Raw genomic sequence first — 19,984 nt, 5'->3', positions numbered from 1 at the left:
ATCTTGCTGTTCTCCCCACTCTTACCCAGATTCATCATGGCCACTTCATCATTCCTCAGTATTAGCACCAGTGAGAAATTAAGAGAAGGCACAAAACCCCTCATTTTGCTACTTGATAGTCTGATGAGTAGAGAGTAGAAATAATGCACTAAAGGAAATCTTCACATTTTGAGCATATCGTGTTCATTGATTACAATGACAATAGCCAATGTTAACTGAGACAAACTTGAATTTTGGTTAACCCATAAGAATCTCCTGCCAGTCCAAAGGAGCAGGAGGGAGTGGTCATCCAAAAGCCCCCATGCAAACCTTGCTCTAGGCTCTCTGTCTCCCAAGGGAGTAGCTTTGATGACTTGTTCTGAAATCATTGCTCTCTTTGCATTCACAGCATGGCCGGACTCCCCTGCATCTTGCTGCCAATAAGGGCCATCTTCCTGTGGTCCAGATCTTGCTGAAGGCTGGCTGCGACCTTGATGTCCAGGATGATGTGAGTAGAAACCATCATTCTGTTGGGTTGAGTTGGCAGGGGAGCTTGTCTGGCTAGAAATCCACAAAGTATAAACTGTGAGATGGGAGGGCAGTAGATGCTCTCCCAGCACGTTTTAGCTGCATCTTAGTCTCTGTGGTGGCAAGAACTTCCTCTTGAAGACCTGCTCTGAGGCCCATTCTCAGTAGCAAAAGTTAGAGTTTGGGAGTGTGGGGTGGTTCTCCTATCATGGTTCACTTCCTGTCTATTATTCAAGTGATCACTTCCTGTCAATGTACAAAATGCCTCAAAGGGGATTTTTGCCTGTGTCCTGTCTCAGCATAAAGAGACGCACACACGCACATCAGTGAGTATGGGCAAGACCTGCTGGAAATGTGTGTCAATGACCAAATTTATTGGAGGAAAAATGGGGGTTAAAAACTTAATTTTTTTTCTCATCTTAATTTTTCTTGGTCAGTGAATATGACATGGAAAAATGATCTATTCAAGATGGGGAGCTGGGGGAAAACACAGATCTCATAGAATCTAAGAAAAAGGAGGCCTCCAGAAAGAGTTTACTCTGGCACCATGCTATTATTGAGACATGGCCATCAGCCAACTCAGCTCTGAGTCTATTCATTCAGATTATCTAGAGATGGACTCTGATTGGCTCCTCTGACATCAAGTGGCCAATCCTGAGTGAGTCAGCAGTGGCTAGGATGGAGTCACACAGTAGAGTGGGCTGTCCTCTTGGGTCTTTGGAGAAGGCGGTTCTCTAAGAAAGGACCATATAAATTGTCCTCCAACAGCTATTAGGAAAAGGCCCTTTGATAATACAGTTGAAAACTATTTTTAGAAATGGTTGCAACACTAATTCATGTAGTAGAACTCTAAGAAATAAGAACTTTTGTGGGGAACACAGAATCTTGGAGTGTTTGCACTTATAACTTCTTCCAAATTCACCTTTAATAACTGTAGTTATAAGAGTGTGATTCAAATTTCAAACCTTCAGCTGTGCTACAGTGTGGTTTACTAAAGTGCTTCTAGTCTTCTTTGGGTCTGTGTGTAATGTCATAAAACTTGGCAAACACACAGTAAGAACAGTATTTGCAAAGAAATAATTAAATATGCATGGGCAGAAGGCCATCCAGTGTCTTTCATAAATCTCTGGTTATATCTGGAACTTGTTGGGTCATCAAGGATGTTATTTTCAAAAAATGCTGATTTAGCTTTAAGCTGTTGATTTCTACCTTGGGTCATAATACTTTTTTTATTTTCTTGCACTATGGTCATCATAACATTCTCAACTATATCATACCTTAGATGACAGGAGCAAAAATACAAGGAGAGAGAAAAGATTTTGACCATAGAAAAGGTGGGGCACTGAGTTATTACTGGTGCAAACATGTTGGGATGCATTTGGTCTTCTCTTCGCATAATTAAAGGCTTTTCTTGCCACAGTGGCAAGGCCAAAATGTCAGGCGTGCTAACCCATTCCAACTTGATACCCCTGCCTCACATCGTGTTCTCTAAGTATCACTGTATTCTCATGCAGCAAAGCCCTTGCTAATTTCCTAGAAGTGCTGCTGTTTATACCAGGCAAGGTAGGAAGTGAAACAGGCAAGAATTTTTTTAGGTAGCCAAAGTGAGACGTGTCAGCAGAAGAAAAGCCAGCTCTACTTTTAGACAGAAAGATCCCCTTTTATTTATTGAAGTTATTTTCTTGCATCTTTTCCTTGTCCTAGACAGACAATGCATATATTGCTTCTCCCAGATAAATTAAAACAAAAATACAACAACAAGAAACAGTTGGGAGTGGAGAAGGTAGAATTGACCTTCACTAGTTCTGAAGAAATGTATTTACCAGCATATGATCTGTGCCTGTTCTCTGTATATTTACCATGCTGTTGATGGCCAGCCTTGAAATACATGCAAGAACTCAAGGAAGAAAACTCTTGATGTGTGTCCTTTAAAGACTCTAGGAGATTAGTTATTTGAAAAAAATCTCAGAAGTTACCTGTCTTGGATGGTGGGTAGAAATAGAGAATGTTAATGATGAAGAATTTACTCCTAACTTCATATTCTACAGATACTGATCTTTATGGCATGGTAAGGACTGAGAATTAGTTGAAGAATGACCTCCAGTGACCTGGAGTGGGATTATTATGAGTTTCAACCTGTGGAAACCAGTTCTTTATGTTATGCAACTCCAGGAGCAAATTCTCTCTTGCTTCCCGCCAATCCTGTCAACTCTCATTGGAGCGCTGATGCCATCTCTGATTGGTCAATGAGCAATCACATAGCCCCCGCCTCAGAAATAGTCCAGGATGCTGTGGCCACAGTGAAAGCCATGAAAGAAGATAAAAATAAGAAAAACCACAGAGGGAAGGTTAGGAAGGACCCTAGAAGATCAGAAAGAGAAAAAGAGGTCAGCAACTTGCTTTACACACCTAACCTGTCTTGAGCTTCCTTGCAGTATGTCTGCATGTGCCACATGGGGGTGATTCCTCCTTAAGAGGGGCACACTGCACCCTTGCACGATGGGAATTTCCTCCATGAGCATGGCCTTTGGAATATGCCAACACTACACTCACTCTTTTTCACCATGTAGGAAAGAAAAATAACAGTATTTCAAAACAAAGATTTAGACCTTATAGGCACCAAAGCTCTTAAAATCCCAAAGTGAGAAACACTGTCTCAGAAAAACTGAGAGCTGGCAGTTCACATACTTTGCAAATAGGTCAGCATGTTCCAAATCAACGTGCCAAACTGCAAGGTTGCAGGCCCTTCAAGTTTCCAGCTACAGCGTCTTTCCTTCTGCTTCTTGTAGTTAATCATTCAACAAATGCTTTTGGGGCAGCTCTAGTGGCTATGCTTTACTTTATGAAAGAGGCAGTCCCAACCCCACAGATGCATCTGACCTTTTCTGGGGCTCGTCTTAAGGTTAATGACTTCACAGGATGGAAGCAGCTTGGGGTGAGTGCAAAGAGCCTCGACAATTTGATTTCTGGTCCAAGCATGCTATCCTAGGCTTATCAATAAAATGAGAGAATTAGATATCAATAAAATGAGAGAATTAGACTTGGCACATAGGAAGGGGTCAATAAATATTCAGGCCGGGCCTGGTGGCTCACACCTGTAATCCCAGTGCTTTGGGTGGCTATGGAGGAAGGATCGCTTGAACCCAGGAGTTGGAGACCAGCCTGGGCAACATGGCAAAACTCTATCTCTACCAAAAATAAAAAAATTAGCTGGGCATGGTGGCAAATGCCTGTGGTCCCAGCTGCTCAGGAGGCTGAAGTGGGAAGATTGATTGAGCCTGGGAGGTGGAGGTTGCAGTGAGCTGAGATCATGCCACTGCACTCTAGCATAAGTGACAGAGTGAGACCCTGTCTCAAAATGAATGAATGTTCACCGAATAGATAATTCAGTAAACACTGTTGAGAGTGCTCTACCTTTTCCCAGCATTTCAGAATTTCATGATTGACTTAGGTGTCATATACAAGTAAGAATTATGTCAAAGTAGCCACTTGTAAGTGTTGAGGCCACATCTTGTTCTTCTCTGTGTCATTTCAAGGAGGAAATGTTTCAATGGTAAATTTTAATCTTATTGGAGGAAAGAGTCCATTTGTAGATAACTGACCCTGTTTCAACTGAGGGCCTCAAGGTGCTAAATTGTTTGTGTTGTATTCTAAGGAAGAATAGATCCGAGATGATAACCTGAGGCAACCATTGTTTACATGTTTCATGTCCCTCACCTCAGAGCCTTTAATTCTCATCTTGGTGACTTGAGAAGGGCGGGTTTTTCAAAGCCTCAGAAAGCTATTGCTCAGTCCTCCAGAACCATTCCAGCTAGTGTCAGCACAGTAGCAGTCCAGCCAAGGACAGCCACTTGGGGTAGGAAGAGTCCGAGCCTGGCCTGACAGCGGTGTTTATCTGACCTGGGCTCTCAGTGAGGTCTCTGTCTGAGAGGACGGCGGGAGGGGGAGCTATGGCCTGGAGACAGGCAGGACAGCCAAAAGGTCCCCCAGAGGAAGGGGTGTGCAGGACCTGTGCCAGCAGCTTAGTACAATTTGTGTTCTCTCCGCAACCTCACACAAGTCATTAGATCTCCTTGAGTCTTGCTAGTCTGGAAATTTCCTCGTAAGGTCTGAACTGAAAGTTAGATTGAGTTGCTTGCATTGAGCTAGAGTTTCACAAAGGGAAATTTTCTCAAAGGCAGCAAATAGAGTAGATTGATGATGAAAGCAAGTAATAAATACTTCGGTGCCATTCTGGCTCCAAAGATGCCTCAACTCATAATTTAAGGGGCAGCTTGTGAAACATGATAAAAACATTTGACCTAAACCAAGGCTTAGGTTAGACTGTGCCCTATCATCCAGTGAAGGCCCTTGATGAAGTAATTTGTAAAGCAAGAGTGGCTAACATGACTCATATGCTCAGGGCTTGTTGCTCACACTTTATGAACAATACAGAGTGGTAAGTTTTGTCCTGGAAAAAGGTTGTTTGTATTGGTCCAAAGAGCACTAGCGTGTAGGTAGTTTGTGGTTATATTTAAAAGCCTGTAAGAAGTGGAAATCTAACCAAGTCAGTACTACCCTGAAAGCGTGAGCTGCAATCGCATGGTTCTTGCTAAGAAGCGCACCGTCTTTCTTAGCAGGTCAGTAATCATCAATTGCACCAGAGGTCTATTTTGGGAAACTCCATCACCATTCTGATAGGGAAATGGGAAGTCTTGGAAATCTTATGGAAATTTTAAAAAGTTGAGACTTGGGGCCAGGCACAGTGGCTCACGCCTATAATCCCAACACTTTGGGAGGCTGAGGTGGGCAGATCACTTGAGGCCAGGAGTTCAAGTCCAGCCTGGCCAACATGGTGAAACCTCATCTCTACTAAAAATACAAAAACAATTAGACATGGTGGCAAGCGTCTGTAATCCCAGCTACTCTGGAGGCTGAGGCAGAAGAATTGCTTGAACCTGGGAGGCAGAGGTTGCAGTGAGCCAAGATGGCGCCACTGCACTCCAGCCTGGGCGACAGGGTGAGACTCTGTCTCAAAACAAAAACAACAAGTTGAGACTTGGGCAGTATCTCGTATGATTACTAGTTTCCTTGTCTAGAACTATTTGTAACAGGTCTGAGGTAGATAGCACAAATGGCACAGCCTACCTCCTGCAGCCACTGACCCAGCGGCCACATTCTTCTTTTAACCACATCAAGGGTTCTCTTTGAATAAAGGGTCTGGGAAGGTGGATGAGAAGAAGACCAGCCTGAGCCTAACTGATAACGGGATAATAGTTTAGGATGCTGAAGGGTGAGGGTCGGTGGTGGCAGTGTCCTGACCCCCTCACTGCAGAAATTCCTTACCTTCCGCAAATGAACAGTGGGAAGAGTGTGTGACAGGGACAGTCCTGTTACTGGGGCATTGTTTCTGCTCAGACTTTTTTTTTTTTTTTTTTTTTGAGATGGAGTCTTGCTCTGTCGCCCGGGCTGGAGTGCAATGGCCGGATCTCAGCTCACTGCAAGCTCCGCCTCCCGGGTTTACGCCGTTCTCCTGCCTCAGCCTCCCAGGTAGCTGGGACTACAGGCGCCCGCCACCACGCCCGGCTAATTTTTTGTATTTTTTAGTAGAGACAGGGTTTCACCGTGTTAGCCAGGATGGTCTCGATCTCCTGACCTCCTGATCCGCCCGTCTCGGCCTCCGAAAGTGCTGGGATTACAGGCTTGAGCCGAGCCACTGCGCCTGGCCTCTGCTCAGACTTCTAATAAGTGGTGGTTTTTCCTGATGCTAAAAGTTATCTGTGTTAAATATAAAAAGCTGGAAAATATTAAAAAGTATAAAAAGAAAAGTTAAAAGAGAAAAATCCTCTCATGGATTTTTAAAGGGAGACATTTTTAATTTTAAGAAAGCAATTTTGAGTTTTAACTAGGATTTTTTTATTGTAATAAAATATACATAGCATTAAATTTACCATCAGAACATATTTACATATACGGTTCAGTGGCATTAATTACACTCACATTGTTGTGCAACCATCACCACCGTCTATCTTTAGAACTTTGTTATAGATTACATGTTTTTAGTGTGCATTGTCGTTTGTTGTAGATCCGGGGAGTTTAATAAGTAAAATCAGTATTTCGTTAAGGTTGTTAATAGGTAGCAGTGCATCCTTCTTTTAAAAAATCTGTTTTATCTTATGATGACCTCTGTCCTCTCTTGGGCCAAGCACCAGGGACGCCCCAGAATGTTTCCTTTGCCCCTCTGGTGCTCTGACAGGAAACTTCACAAAACTCTGACCAACCAAATCATAGTATCCAAGAAGGGAACGGAGGGACCCTGGGGATCATCCAGGGTGACACACCTGAGGTCCAGCAGGGTGACAGGCTTCTAGCAAGCCATGCACAGCCCAGGCCTACTGACCCCTTGTGTCGTGCTCATTGCTTTCCACCAGAGCATTTCCTCACTGCCCACCCATCCTCCCTTTCAAGGCTGGACCACAGGCTCAGCTTGGTTTACCTCAACTTAGCTTCCTGAGGACCTGTCAGAGATAAAGGGTGCTCTTAGAGACTTCAGAACTCTCCTGTTACAGTCTTGACCTACTTACCTCTGGGAGTGTTTCATCCTTCACTCAACTGCAATTAGGAAGAGTCAAGTTCCCTTTGGTGCCTAAAGGAGAACAACGGCCGGCAATCCCAGGAATCTGATCACAGAGAAAAGGGCTCAGAGTGCAGCATAAATCAGTGAGGATGTTGTCATGAAATCTCTGAAGAGGCTTCTTAGAAACATGCAGTGATAGCTGCAGTCCCTGGAGTCCTCAGATGAAATAGGGCAAACCCCTGCATTGCTCTTGACTAGTACAAGTCAATGAACAAATGACTCGCCTGTCATCAAATCATGAGTGCTGCTAACTGGCAGTGGTCCCCCTGCAAACTGGGAACTCGACAGGCATTGCTTTAATTGCATAGCACACACCTGCCCTCACACCCACTCTTCACACCTGTGATAGTCACGTCCCCTGGATGGCAGGAGAGAGCCTGACCCTCATTCTGAGGTTGGCTTTGTGGCCGAGGGCTATTCTTGCCGTTGGCTTAAGGTCCCCCTCTTAGTTTATGAACCAAACTGCTCTGCCAGTGTGCGTTGTCTACTAACAAGACCACAAAGCCCGCCTTGCCTGTGGTAACCAAGCCCTTCTGCGAATAACCACTCTGCTCTGTGTGGGGATGGGAGGGGCCCTTGTGTCCAAGTGTCAAGTGAGTAGTGCAAGTGGGGGGTGCAGGGGAGTTGACTGCTGTTCTTGCCTTTGTGTCATTTTGCAGGGGGACCAGACCGCCTTGCACCGGGCCACAGTGGTCGGGAACACAGAGATCATCGCGGCACTCATCCACGAGGGGTGTGCCCTGGACAGACAAGACAAGGTGAGTGGACACTGAACTTGCTTACTCCTCAAGGCGAGGGAAGCTAGTGGCTCGAGGGAGCTGGAGGAGCCCACTCTGGAAACTTTTGAGTCCTCAAGATATTATAATTCCTGTCTTACCAGTTACAATTTAACATGATTAAATTGGCCCAAAATTCCTTTGAAACAGTATCTGGTATCCCAGCCAATTGTAATTTTTTTTTTTTTTTTGGAGAGAGGGTCTCACTCTGTTGCCCAGATTGGAGTGCAATAGCATGATCAGAGCTCACTTCACCTGGAACTTCTAGGCTCAAGCGCTCCTCCCACCTTATCCTCCCAAAGTGCTGGCATGAGCCACTGTGCCCTGCTGCCAAATGTATTTTTTTAAAATCTTTTTCCTTGTTCTATGACATCAGTGACAAGCACATAAATCTTAAATGGTAAAGAAAAAAATCTAGAAATAAGGACCTGTGTAGGCCTGGGTGGGGGTGGGGGCAAGGGATGTGCCCCCAGACTTTCTCTTTACTTTCTTAGATAAGTGAGCAAGTTAATTTCTTTAAACTGTATTGCAGGAAAAAAAGTAAGCTCAATTGGGCCAAACGCAGTGGCTCATGGCTATAATCCCAGCACTTTGGGAGGCTAAGGTGGGAGGATTGCTTGAGGCCAGGAATTCAAGACCAGCCTAGTCAACATAACCACTGTCTCCACAAATAATTTGAAAATTAAAAAAATATATATTAGCAAGGCGTGGTAGTGCACACCTGTAGTCCCAGCTACTCAGGAAGCTGAGATGGGAGGATTGCTGAGCCCAGGAAGTTGAAGCTGCAGTGAGCCATGATCACATTACTGCATTCCAGCCTGGATGACAGAGTGAGACCTTGTCTCTAAATAAATAAATAAATAAATAAGATAGATAGCAAAATTGGCCAGGCGCAGTGACTCACGCCTGTAATCCCAGCACTTTGGGAGGCCAAGGCAGGCAGATCACCTGAGGTCAGGAGTTCTAGAACAGCCTGGCTAACATGGTGAAACCCCGTTTCTACTAAAAATACAAAAAATTAGCCAGGCATGGTGGCACACACCTGTAAACCCAGCTAATTGGGAGGCTGAGGCAGGAGAACCACTTGAATCCAGGAGGCGGAGGTTGTAGTGAGCCGAGATCGCGCCATTGCACTCCAGCTTGGGCAACAAGAGGGAAACTCCGTCTCAAAAAAAAAAAAAAAAAAAAAAAGCAAAATTGATTCTTTAAGGAATCCTAATGACTTCTTACATATTAACCTAATGTTTTAAAATTTTCAAACAATCTTAAAACACAAAACTTCACAATTAAGTGCAATTCAGCCTCTGCTTACCTTTTTTTTTTTTTTTTAAGAGGCCATGCTGGGAAGAACTCTGCTTTACTTTTTAAAAATAACTTTTCATTAAAGTGTAATATACATACAGAAAAGTGGACAAATAAGTGTGCAGCTTGTTGAATTTCACTAGCGGAACACACCTGTGTGAGCACCCAGCTCAAGAATCAACTCATTGCCAGCACCCAGAAGCCCCATACCCTGTGCCCCCTGCCCCCTGCATCCCCCCTTTCCCCTGCGTCCCCCCTTTCCTTTGGCTTCCTCCTTCTACAGTCAGTCCCACTGCCAATCCAGTCAATCCACACATCGCCAATATAGTTCCCAGCAACCACCCTATCCCCTGGCCTTTGAGACCCTAGACTTTCCCTTGTGGATGTCACCTGTGTTAGGCTTTTATTTTTAGCTGTTTCCAGGGGCAAGGATGTGGTTGAGTTAAAGCTGAAGCCAGAGCCTGGATGTAATTGGAGAATGCACCTGCGCTGACCCCTGCTGATTGCCCTGCACCTTTCCCTCTCCAGGCTCCTCCCTCCCTGGAACTCCTGCCTTCCCACCCCCACCCCACTCAATTCATTGCACTTAATGATATTTGTTTAAAATAGTAAGCTAAGCAAATATGAGCTATGTCCATTAAATGATTTTTATGTAAAAGGCACACATTAGGCCAGGCGCGGTGGCTCACGCCTGTAATCCCAGCACTGTGGGAAGCCAAGTGGATCACTTGAGGTCAGGAGTTCAAGACCAGCCTAGCCAACATGGTAAAACCCTGTCTCTACTAGAAAATATAAAAATTAGCAAGGCTTAGTGATGCATGCCTGTAATTCCAGCTACTTGGGTGGCTAAGGCAGGAGAATCACTTGAACTCCAGAGGCAGAGGTGGCAGTGAGCCGAGATCGCACCACTGCACTCCACTCTAGGTGACAGAAAGAGACTGTCTCAAAAAATAAAAACCACACATTGAGGATACTTGTTTATTTCCAAATCACTGTTTCCTCAGTCCCTGTGCATTATTTGTTTGGGGCCCTGAGGCTTTTGAATTAAGGTGGGTGAGATTAAGTTTCAGTGAAAAAAGGTTGGGTAATCTATCAGGCCCCTGCATCTTACGAAGCTGAGCTCTTCCTTTGGCTGACCTTTGCAGGGTTCTCTCTGATGCCAGGAGCAGAGCAGAACTAGGGGTGGTAGAGGTGGGAAGAAATAGATGGCATGCCATCCCGATGATGCTTTCTGTTAAACAAGAGCTATGGATGGGGCCTGGAGCCTTTCTCAACTGGGATTACTAGAGAGACTTAACCCCTAATGCTTTATGAACAATCATCCATGGTTTGTCATGGATTCATTTCTCTTCTGTGCATCTAGAATGGTTCTTATTATGTATCATTTCTGGGATAATGGAGAAACTGACCATTCAAATCATCTTCTGTAGTCTGTGGCTCAGATGAAAAAGTCCAATTGAGAAAGGCCCTCTGGTGTTCCGTAAAAATCTACTGTGATGTATTGATCATAATGAGAAGAATTAGGTCTTGGGTAATGTGCCTTTCCCACCTGTGTGTCTTCCTTAGGATGGGAATACAGCCTTGCATGAAGCATCCTGGCATGGTTTCAGCCAGTCAGCCAAGCTGCTCGTTAAAGCAGGAGCCAACGTGCTTGCCAAGAACAAGGTGAGGCCTGGCAGTTGCTAGAATGCCTCATTCACAGGTGAGGATAGCTGTGGGTTTCTCCCCCTGTGAGAGCCTTCTTCCAGTGAGAAGAGTGAGAGCCCAAAGGGGCACGAGGAACCTGAAGGTCCATTCTACCCAGAAGTTTCATTTGCAGAAAAGGCTAGAAGCTGATTGATATTCCAGGTCAGGAGCAAGCCCACCAACAGCGCCAAAACCCTGCTCATGTGAGAGTCCCCTGACGGCTGCTGGGAATCTACGTGCAATTACTGTCCCATATTTTTTTTGTATTCAAAAAATACAGCAACGGAGTTGGCATTAAAAAATACCAGCAAAAGAACTTTCAAATGCTAATACTCAAAATTAGTGGGCTCCCCTAGATGCTGCTTGGAAAGTGTGATGTGAGCAGCCATCTTTGGGAGACAATTTGCCAAAACAAATCAGGAGCCTTAAAAATGGTCCTTTTTTGGCTGAGCATGGTGGTTCATGCCTGTAATCACAGCACTTTGGGTGGATCACCTGAGATCAAGAGTTTGAGACCAGCCTGGCCAACATGGTGAAACCCCATCTCTAATAAAAATGCAATACTTATCTGGGAATGGTGGCTCATGCCTGTAGTCTCAGCCACTTGGGAGGCTGAGGCAGGAGAATCGCTTGAACCCAGGAGGTGGAGGTTACAGTGAGCTGAGATCACACCACTGCACTGCAGCCTGGGCACAGAGTGAGAGACTGTCGCAGGGAGGGTAGGGGCGGGGGGAGGTCCTTTTTTGGCCAGGTGCAGTGGCTTATACCTGTAATCCCAAACTTTTAGGAGGCTGAGGCAGGCGGATCACTTGAAATCAGGCATTCAAAACCAGCCTGGCCAACGTGGTAAAACCCTGTTTCTATTAATAATACAAAAAATTAGCTGGGTGTGGTGGTACATGCCTGTCATCCCAGCTACTCGGGAGGCTGAGACACAAGAATCACTTGAACCTGGTAGGTGGAGGTTGCAGTGAGCTGAGATCGTGCCACTGTACTCCAGTTTGGGTGACAGAGTGAGACTCTGTCTCAAAAAAAAAAAAAAAAAAAAAAAAATGTCCTTTTTACTCAATACCTACCCTTCTTGGACTCCATCCTAAAAAGGTAATAAAACCTGCTATTGAAATGAAATATGGAAAAGAAAAAAAAAAGCAATAAAACCAGTAAAATTTTACCGACAAAGATGTTCATGATAGCAGTAGTTATATTTTTTAAATATGGGGAGGGAGTCTTAGAATTATGGTTCATTCATACAGTGGAATATAATTAATATTAAAATCATAGTTTTGAAGATAATGCTTTCCATTGTTAAAGAACATGACAAAGAGATATAAGATCATATATAGTACATGTCCCAGTGCTTAATATAAATTCGTGTATTTAAAAATTTAAGCACAGAAGGATATCATCAGAATATTAACAGTGGTTGTCTCTGGGAATCGAGGCTAAGATTGATTTTTATTTTTGTACCTTCCCAAATTTTCCAAAATGAACCTATTATTTCTCTTACAATTGGGAGAAGAGACTTTTTCTTTCTTTCTTTCTTTCTTTCTTTTTTTTTTTTTTTTTTGAGACAAAATCTCACTCTGTCACCCAGGCTGGAGTGCAGTGGCGCAGTCTCGGCTTATTGCAACCTCCGCTTCCTGAGTTCAAGTGATTCTCCTGCCTCAGCCTCTTGAGTAGCTGGGATTATAGGCGTGTGTCACCACGCCCAGCTAATTTTTGTATTTTTAGTAGAGACAGGGTTTCACCACGTTGGCCAGGCTGGTCTCGAACTCCTGACCTGTGATCAGCTTGCCTTAGCCTCCCGAAGTGCTGGGATTACAGGCATGAGCCACTGTGCCCGTACCAAGAGATATATTTTATTTCAAAAATAAGCATTGTCAGTACTCTGGAGATATTTGCAGTTAAAGTAAGAAGGGTCATAAAAGGCGCTCTAGGGGAAAGGAGCCAGGAGGAGCTCCAGAGGTGGGCTGGGAGAGGCTTATAGACAGTTTTGGGCAAGAGCTTTATGGGAAGGTCGCTGAGCAGAGGAAGAGCTCTGGATGGCCAGGTTGGGTCTGTAGCAGGGGTTTAAAGGGGCCTGAGAATTTCCCAGAATACACTGCCACATCACAGGGTGGCCCCTTCAGCTAATAGTGGTGGGATAATGAATCAGGTGAGCTAGAATGGGGTTCTGGGTGGCAGTAGCCTGGGGACCATGGGCAGCAGTAAATACCCTCCCTAATATACACACATATACACTATATATATGTGTGTGTGTGTGTGTGTATATGTACACACATTATACACACACATACACACAATTTCATGGTCAAGTCAAATCTGAAGCCATAATATCTCTAGTTTATGACACACACACATCTACATACAAGATCTTCAACAGCAATGCCAGGCAAATCAACCTATAGAAATATACCTCGTCAATGAAGTGACTTCTCCAGACCTTGCATGCTGCAGGAAATAGAAATTATAGCCTGAAACTCCTTTGTGAATGTAATGTCTGTGGGAGCAAGAGAACCCACCTCAGTGGCTTTGCCCTCCGGTGAAATCTCCTGGCTCTCACTACCTTTCCGTTGGTTTATTAGAGAGCATAGTTAAGCAAGCCATGCCTTCCTCATTTTCATCCGTCTCCCCTCTCCAGTCCCTCATCACATCTTAGGACATCTTCAAATCTCACGCCTGTTCCTCTTTCCATGCTCATTCTTAAGCATTCCCTGGATCATTTCAGAAGCCTCAAGCAGATTGGCAGGTTCAAGTCTAGTCCCTCCTTTCATCCTGCTCTTCCTCTGCTCAGCGACCTTCCCATAAAGCTCCTGCCCGAAACTCTCTATAAGCTTCTCCCAGCCCACCTCTGGAGCTCCTCCTGGCTCCTTTCCCCTAGAGCGCCTCCTGTGCCCTCAGAGTGGGACTCCTTGGCCTGCTTCTCATTCCTGCCTGTAGACCTCCAACCTGGCCCTAGGCCCCCTCCCTCCCTGAAGACCCGCCAGGCTGCTTCTGCAGCTCTCCCTTGGCACCACATGCAGCTTTGTGCTGTCGTTTCCTAGTTCATGTTTTTCATGGTTCCTTCATGGATCAAGAGCTTGAGGGAGGGCAGCAAGCTACATACAGTAATACCGCCGGTAGTGCCTCGCTCACTGCTCAGGAGGTGGGTGGCTGCCCATTTCTTCAAAATGCACATGGTCTGGAACAGGAGTTGATAGTGTGTAATCACTTTTTTTCTTTTCTTTTTTCTTTTTCTTTTTTTTTTTTTTTTTTTGAGACAAGAGTTTCACTTTTGTCACCCAGGCTGGAGGCTGGAGTGCAATGGCTCTATCTCAGCTCACTGCAACCTCCGCCTCCCGGGTTCAAGCGATTCTCCTGCCTCAACCTCCGAGTAGCTGGAATTACAGGCACCTGCCGTCATGCTCAGCTAATTTTTGTATTTTTAGTAGAGACAAGTTTTCACCATGTTGGCCAGACTGGTTTTGAAATCCTGACCTCAGGTGATCCACTCACCTCGGCCTCCCAAAGTGATAGGATTACAGGAGTGAGCCACCGATTCCAGCCTGTAATCATGTTTTTTGTTTTTGTTTTTTTTTTTGAGATAGTCTCGCTCTGTTGCCAAGCTGGAGTGTGATCTCAGCTCACTGCAGCCTCTGCCTCCCAGGTTCAAGCTATTCCCCTGCCTCAGCCTCCCGAGTAGCTGAGACTGCAGGCACGCACCACCATGCCCAGCTAATTTTTGTATTTTTAATAGAGATGAGGTTTCATCATCTTGGCCAGGATGGTCTTGAGCTCTTGAACTCGTGATCCACACACCTCGGCCTTCCAAGGTGATGGATTACAGGCGTGAACCACTGCACCTGACCCGCAAATTCTTTCTGTGTAGATAAAATGGCTTCAGAAGGACAGGTCAGGAAACTCATGTGTCCCAGAGGGAGGGACATTTTGTACCAGCCATAGCTTGTAGAAAGATCCTTCTTATTCAACAAATATAGCAACTCCTGTCTGGGAAATCAGTACCCACTACTCAGGGTGGGGAAAAACACCTACGACATAGGTATCTACCCTAGGTCACATTTTCTAATGTCAGGTTTTGACATATAGATATGAAGTCATGCTGTTCTATGAGTTTTGACAAGTGTACACAGTTGTATCACCACCACCATAACATATAGAATGCTTCCATTGCCCCAGAAAGTTCCTTTGCGCCCTCTGGTGGCAGGCCCCCAGTCACCCTCTCCCAGCTGCGGGCAACCGCGGATCTGTTTTGCTTTTTCACAAAGGTCATATAAATGGAATCATACAGTATGCAGCCTTCTGTGTTTGGCTTCTTAAACTCAGCGTAATGTTTTTGAGATTCCTCCGTGTCATTACATGGAGGAATGGTTCACGCCTCTTTATTGCTGAGGAGTACTCCATTGTGTGGATCTACCACAATTTGTTTATCCAAACCTATGGTTTTTAATTTTCTTGATGCAAATGTTTTTCCACATCATTGATATTTCCTTATTGGCAATGTAAGCTTTGGTGTGATCTATTTCTAGAGGCCTCAGATTTCTTTCATTTCATTCATTTATTCAGCACATATTTAATGGTTGCCATGAAGCCCATAACTTGCAGACAACTTGAGAGTAGGGTTTTTAAAACCTGGGCAGACCCCTTGTTGCTGAGAACTAAGCTAGCAGTGGTTCTCCACCTGGCTGCATGTTAGACCCTCCTGGGGAACTGTAAACAAACAAAAAAGAAAAAAAACTCAAAACCCTGAAGACCAGTCCTGGGGTGACAGACTGTCCCAGTTTGCCCTGGGCTAAGGGGTTTCCCAGAATGTGGGACTTTCAATACTAAAATGGGGATGCTGGACACCCACCCCCAAGGCCACGTATATCAGAGTCCCTAGAATGGTTGTGGCTGTGCACAGGGCTGGTTTGAAAGCTTCCCCAGGTGATTCTATTGTGCAGTCAAGGTTGAGAACCAGGGAGCCTGCTAGAACCTCAGGCCTATAATCCTCCCTGTACCTGGAGGTAAAAGTGAGACAAAAGGTCCACCCAGGCTGGTTGGAGCTAAAGTAAAGAGAAGGGGGATAAGTAAACTGGCGGTATCCGGTATTCCTCTTTTTTTTTTTTTCTTTTTTTTTTTTTTAAACTCATTTCTCTTTTTAAAAGATCGGGAATCTAATATCCTGGAGTATCGGCAGCCAGTACTGTGAGATGCAGAGGGGAGTGAACTGGGTGAGGGAGAAGCAATGAGCAGGCAGTGTAATGCTCTGAGCCCACGTGCCTGCAAGCCTGACCCAGCACTTAAGCTCAGCAGAACCAATGCAGAGCTTCTGTGTTTAACCTCCTGAGTGCTTGCAAGCTCTTGGATGACACAATGTCACTTGTCACACAGCCTTGTTTTCTTGTTACTTTTCTAGGGATTATCAGCAGCCTCGGGTGCCTTACTCCCATAGGCTCAAAAGTTCTGTTCATGTCCTGCAATTTTTTCCTGCAGTATTGCTATGGACCTTATTCTGACCCTTGTTTGTCATTGTGATGTGGTGTGTTGAGGCTCTCAAAAACAAGAGGGACCCAAAAAGCAAGAGGGTCTCAATCTGTGTCCTAAGTGATAGATGCAACTGTACTGCCTGAAAGGCGGGGCCTGCTGTCCATAGTAAAATTTTGGTGTTTCAAGAAAAATACAAGAATGGGTAACTTGAAAAAGGCTTACAAATTAAATCTCAGTTGCATTAGCCTGCCCTTCCAGGAAGTGGCTAGTTTTACCTTTCTTAGCCCACTATTGGCAGGGATTATAACCACAGCTATTTCTCGTGTGGGGCAGGAAGTCATCTGACAGGAATTGAGTGCTGTGCATGTTTCCAGCATTGCATGTTAAGAAAACGCCTTCCTAGACACTCTGAGTCAGTCCCCATAGTTTTAGGATGCGGGTCATGCTCCATTTCCCAGGTAAGGGATTTGAGCATTTGAAGAGACCGGCTTTTAACTAGTAAGTGGCAGAGCCAGGACTTGGAACCAAGGTTTTATGACAAATAGGACTCTTCTGCCCGTTTGGACTCCAAATTAAATGTTCTTACCTCTGAAGCATCCCCACCAAAACCATCGGGCAAGAGGCAGAGAATGTGAGTGTTGTCTTTTCCCCCAAATAAGTACTGCCCCTCTGCAAGGTGTGCAGGTCTGTGCGGAAGTGTGTTGCTAATATGTCCTCCCTCTCTCTGCCTCTCTCCAAGGCGGGGAACACGGCTCTGCATCTGGCCTGCCAGAACAGCCACTCCCAGAGCACGCGCATCCTCCTGCTGGCCGGGTCCCGCGCTGACCTCAAAAATAATGTGGGTGAACAAAACCAGATTCTCTTTCTTGTGTCACTTCAGAAAGTAACTTCATGAGCATACTTGAACCTTAACATCTAGAAATTAAAATGTAAAAAGTGTTTGGGGACTATCTCTAAAGTGTTCTTTTTTTGGCAGTTTTCTAAGGGGTCATTCAGGCACATGAGAGGAGGAATCAAAAGAGTTGGAAATACTGCTTTTCTCCCATCCTTTTCCCTTCATGCCTCATCTTTGGTTTATCATTTCTTACAGCACGTGTCTGGCCAATTACAGACTAGGAAACCAGTTAATGTTTTAAGAACGTCTCTACCCACATAGAGTGTTGTACTATTATCGGCAAAGATGAGCTGGTGCCACTTACAGGGGAGGTCCTCTGATGCCCCATGCCCGGCATCTACAGTGAGCAGGTCCTATTGATTACTGAGGCGTCCTTGGGATGAGCTGACTGGAAGGGTCACATGGGTCTCGCTTCTTCACAAAGAAGCTGTATTTCCTTTATAAATGCCCTGCCTTAGCCACGTTGGCTAAATAAATAAATCAATCAATCTGAGGCTTCTTTCTAAAGTGTCCTCAGCTGAGGGTCTCCCTGTTTGGGGTAGACTCATCTAATGCTCTGAACCTCAGCTTTGAGCTTGGTTCCGTCTTAATGCAGGGGAGAAAAGTATGCCGAGTGGCCAGCATTCTCCAGACAGAGCTAGAATGGAAACGGCAAGAGAACACTGCAGGCAGCTTTGTGTCTCCAGTTCTTTATTGTCTTTCTGGAAACAGGGTTCTGCCTGTTGTGCTTACTGAGCATCCTGCCCCTGAGTTTTTCTTCATACCCTTTTTTTGCTCCCAGCGATTGCTTCCTTATCAACTCCCCTACTACATAGCTCCACATAGGATATTGGGGTCCAACTGAAGTGGGATACTCCTTGAACTTCAGGGGGCACATGTGATCTTAAGAGTTGACAAACCCCTGCTGCCCTGTCCTTTCATCTGTGAGGGATCTGTGCTGGGAGGGGCTGTTCGTCTTAAGTCAGTGTACTACTGACCTTTTGGGTTGTAGGGAGTAGGGTCCCTGGATCCTCCTCAAGCACTGGGTAAGCAAAGCCTCCCTTAGCTCTTGTGAAGGTCTCATGGGGAGCAGATGTCTAGTTTCATAAACATGAAAGCAGTGATTCCGTGACCACGTGGTGGTTCTGCACAGGCAGAACGGGGGCAGGGCTGCCCATAGCAGCAAAGGACGGCGAGCCTTGGGATGGAGTGTCTGTTAAAAGAGCTGCTTATGATCCCCTAAAGAGCATATGACAGTCTGCCAGCTTTTAAATAGCGTTTTCTTTCTACTTGTCTCTATTTTGTTTTGTAACTGCTCAGATTGTGCTTAGAGTTTGATTTTTGTCCACAGGCAGGAGACACCTGTTTGCACGTTGCCGCGCGCTATAATCACTTGTCCATCATTAGGCTCCTCCTCAGTGCTTTCTGTTCTGTCCATGAAAAGAACCAGGTCAGTGCATGTATCCTCTTCATGACTGCCAGCACCCTTCCCACAAGGCTACCGGACAGGTGTGTTGGTGCAAACGGGAGCAGAGGCTGCTGGGAAGGGCTGCCATGTCACCTGTCTGGGACTCAGCCAGCAATGGGCTTTGCATGGGTGTCCCACTGAGTTCTAGTGGCCCTGGCTTATCTGGCCTCCTAGAGAAAGTGTGCCCTTATAATTCCTGTGCATATCACCACATTTGCATATTGAACATTTTCTGGAGATCCTGGGGCAGGCTTTGTTTTATAATATAATTTTAAAAAGAAAACCCACAAGAAAGAATGTGATTTCGTAAGGAAGCAAGGGAGGCCGGGTGCAGTAGCTCACATCCCAGTACTTTGGGAAGCCGAGGCAGGAGGATCACTTGAGGCTAGGAGTTCAAGACCAGCCTGGGCAACATAGCAAGACCCAGTCTCTACAAAAAAATTTTTAAAAATGTGGCCAGCCATGGTAGCTCATGCCTGTAATCCCAGCACTTTGGGAGGCCAAGGTGGGCAGATCACTTCGAGCTCAGGAGTTTAAGACTGGCCTGGCCAACATGGTGAAACCCTGTCTCTACCAAAAATACAAAAATTAGCCGGGCGTGGTGGTGTGCACCTGTAATCCCAGCTACTCAGGAAACTGAGGCAGGAGAATTACCTGAACCCAGGAAGCAGAGATTGCAGTGAGCCAAGATCATGCCATTGTACTACAACCTGGGCAACAGAGCAAGACTCTGTCTCAAAACAAATAAATAATAAGTTAATTAGTTTAAAAAATAAAAATTAGGCAGAGTGGCATGTGCCTGTAGTCCCAGCTACTCAGGAGGCTGAGGCGGGAGGATTGTTTGAGCCCAGGAGTTTGAAGCTGTGGTGAGCCATGATCTTGCCACTGCATACCAGTCTGGGCAACAGAAAGACCCCGTCTCTTTATTTTTTATTTTTATTTTTATTTTTTTTGAGACGGAGTCTCGCTCTGTCGCCCAGGCTGGAGTGCAGTGGCGCAATCTCGGCTCACTGCAAGCTCCGCCTCCCGGGTTCACGCCATTCTCCTACCTCAGCCTCCCCAGTAGCTGGGACTACAGGCGCCCGCCACTGCGCCCGGCTAATTTTTTTCTATTTTTTAGTAGAGACGGGGTTTCACCATGGTCTCGATCTCCTGACCTTGTGATCCGCCCGCCTCGGCCTCCCAAAGTGCTGGGATTACAGGCGTGAGCCACCGCGCCCAGCCAACCCCGTCTCTTTAAAGGAAAAAAAAAAAAAAAAACACCAAGCAAGCATAGGAATTAGAAGTCT

At 45.5% G+C, this 19,984-nt stretch overlaps 1 protein-coding gene across 7 annotated transcripts in view; it reads left to right on the top strand.

Moving 5' to 3' along the window:
- ANKRD6 (ankyrin repeat domain 6) overlaps positions 1 to 19,984 on the top strand; it is a 205,803-nt gene that overhangs the window by 166,027 nt on the left and 19,792 nt on the right. For 5 of the 7 annotated variants that reach the window (XM_008006610.3, XM_008006614.3, XM_038002254.2 and 2 more), the window contains exons 3-7: positions 389 to 487; positions 7,783 to 7,881; positions 10,768 to 10,866; positions 17,093 to 17,191; positions 18,579 to 18,677. In XM_008006610.3, the coding sequence (XP_008004801.1) occupies positions 389 to 487; positions 7,783 to 7,881; positions 10,768 to 10,866; positions 17,093 to 17,191; positions 18,579 to 18,677 (495 nt within the window). Of the gene's footprint in view, positions 1 to 386; positions 488 to 2,555; positions 2,576 to 2,679; positions 2,895 to 7,782; positions 7,882 to 10,767; positions 10,867 to 17,092; positions 17,192 to 18,578; positions 18,678 to 19,984 lie in introns of those variants that run through there. The other 2 variants (XM_038002255.2, XM_008006613.3) reach the window with 2 other exon arrangements.

This window comes from Chlorocebus sabaeus, chromosome 13 (genome assembly GCF_047675955.1).
Source record: "Chlorocebus sabaeus isolate Y175 chromosome 13, mChlSab1.0.hap1, whole genome shotgun sequence".
Classification (NCBI taxonomy): Eukaryota; Metazoa; Chordata; class Mammalia; order Primates; family Cercopithecidae; genus Chlorocebus; species Chlorocebus sabaeus.
Note: the sequence above shows the minus strand (reverse complement) of the source record. Positions and strands in the feature narration are given on the sequence as shown.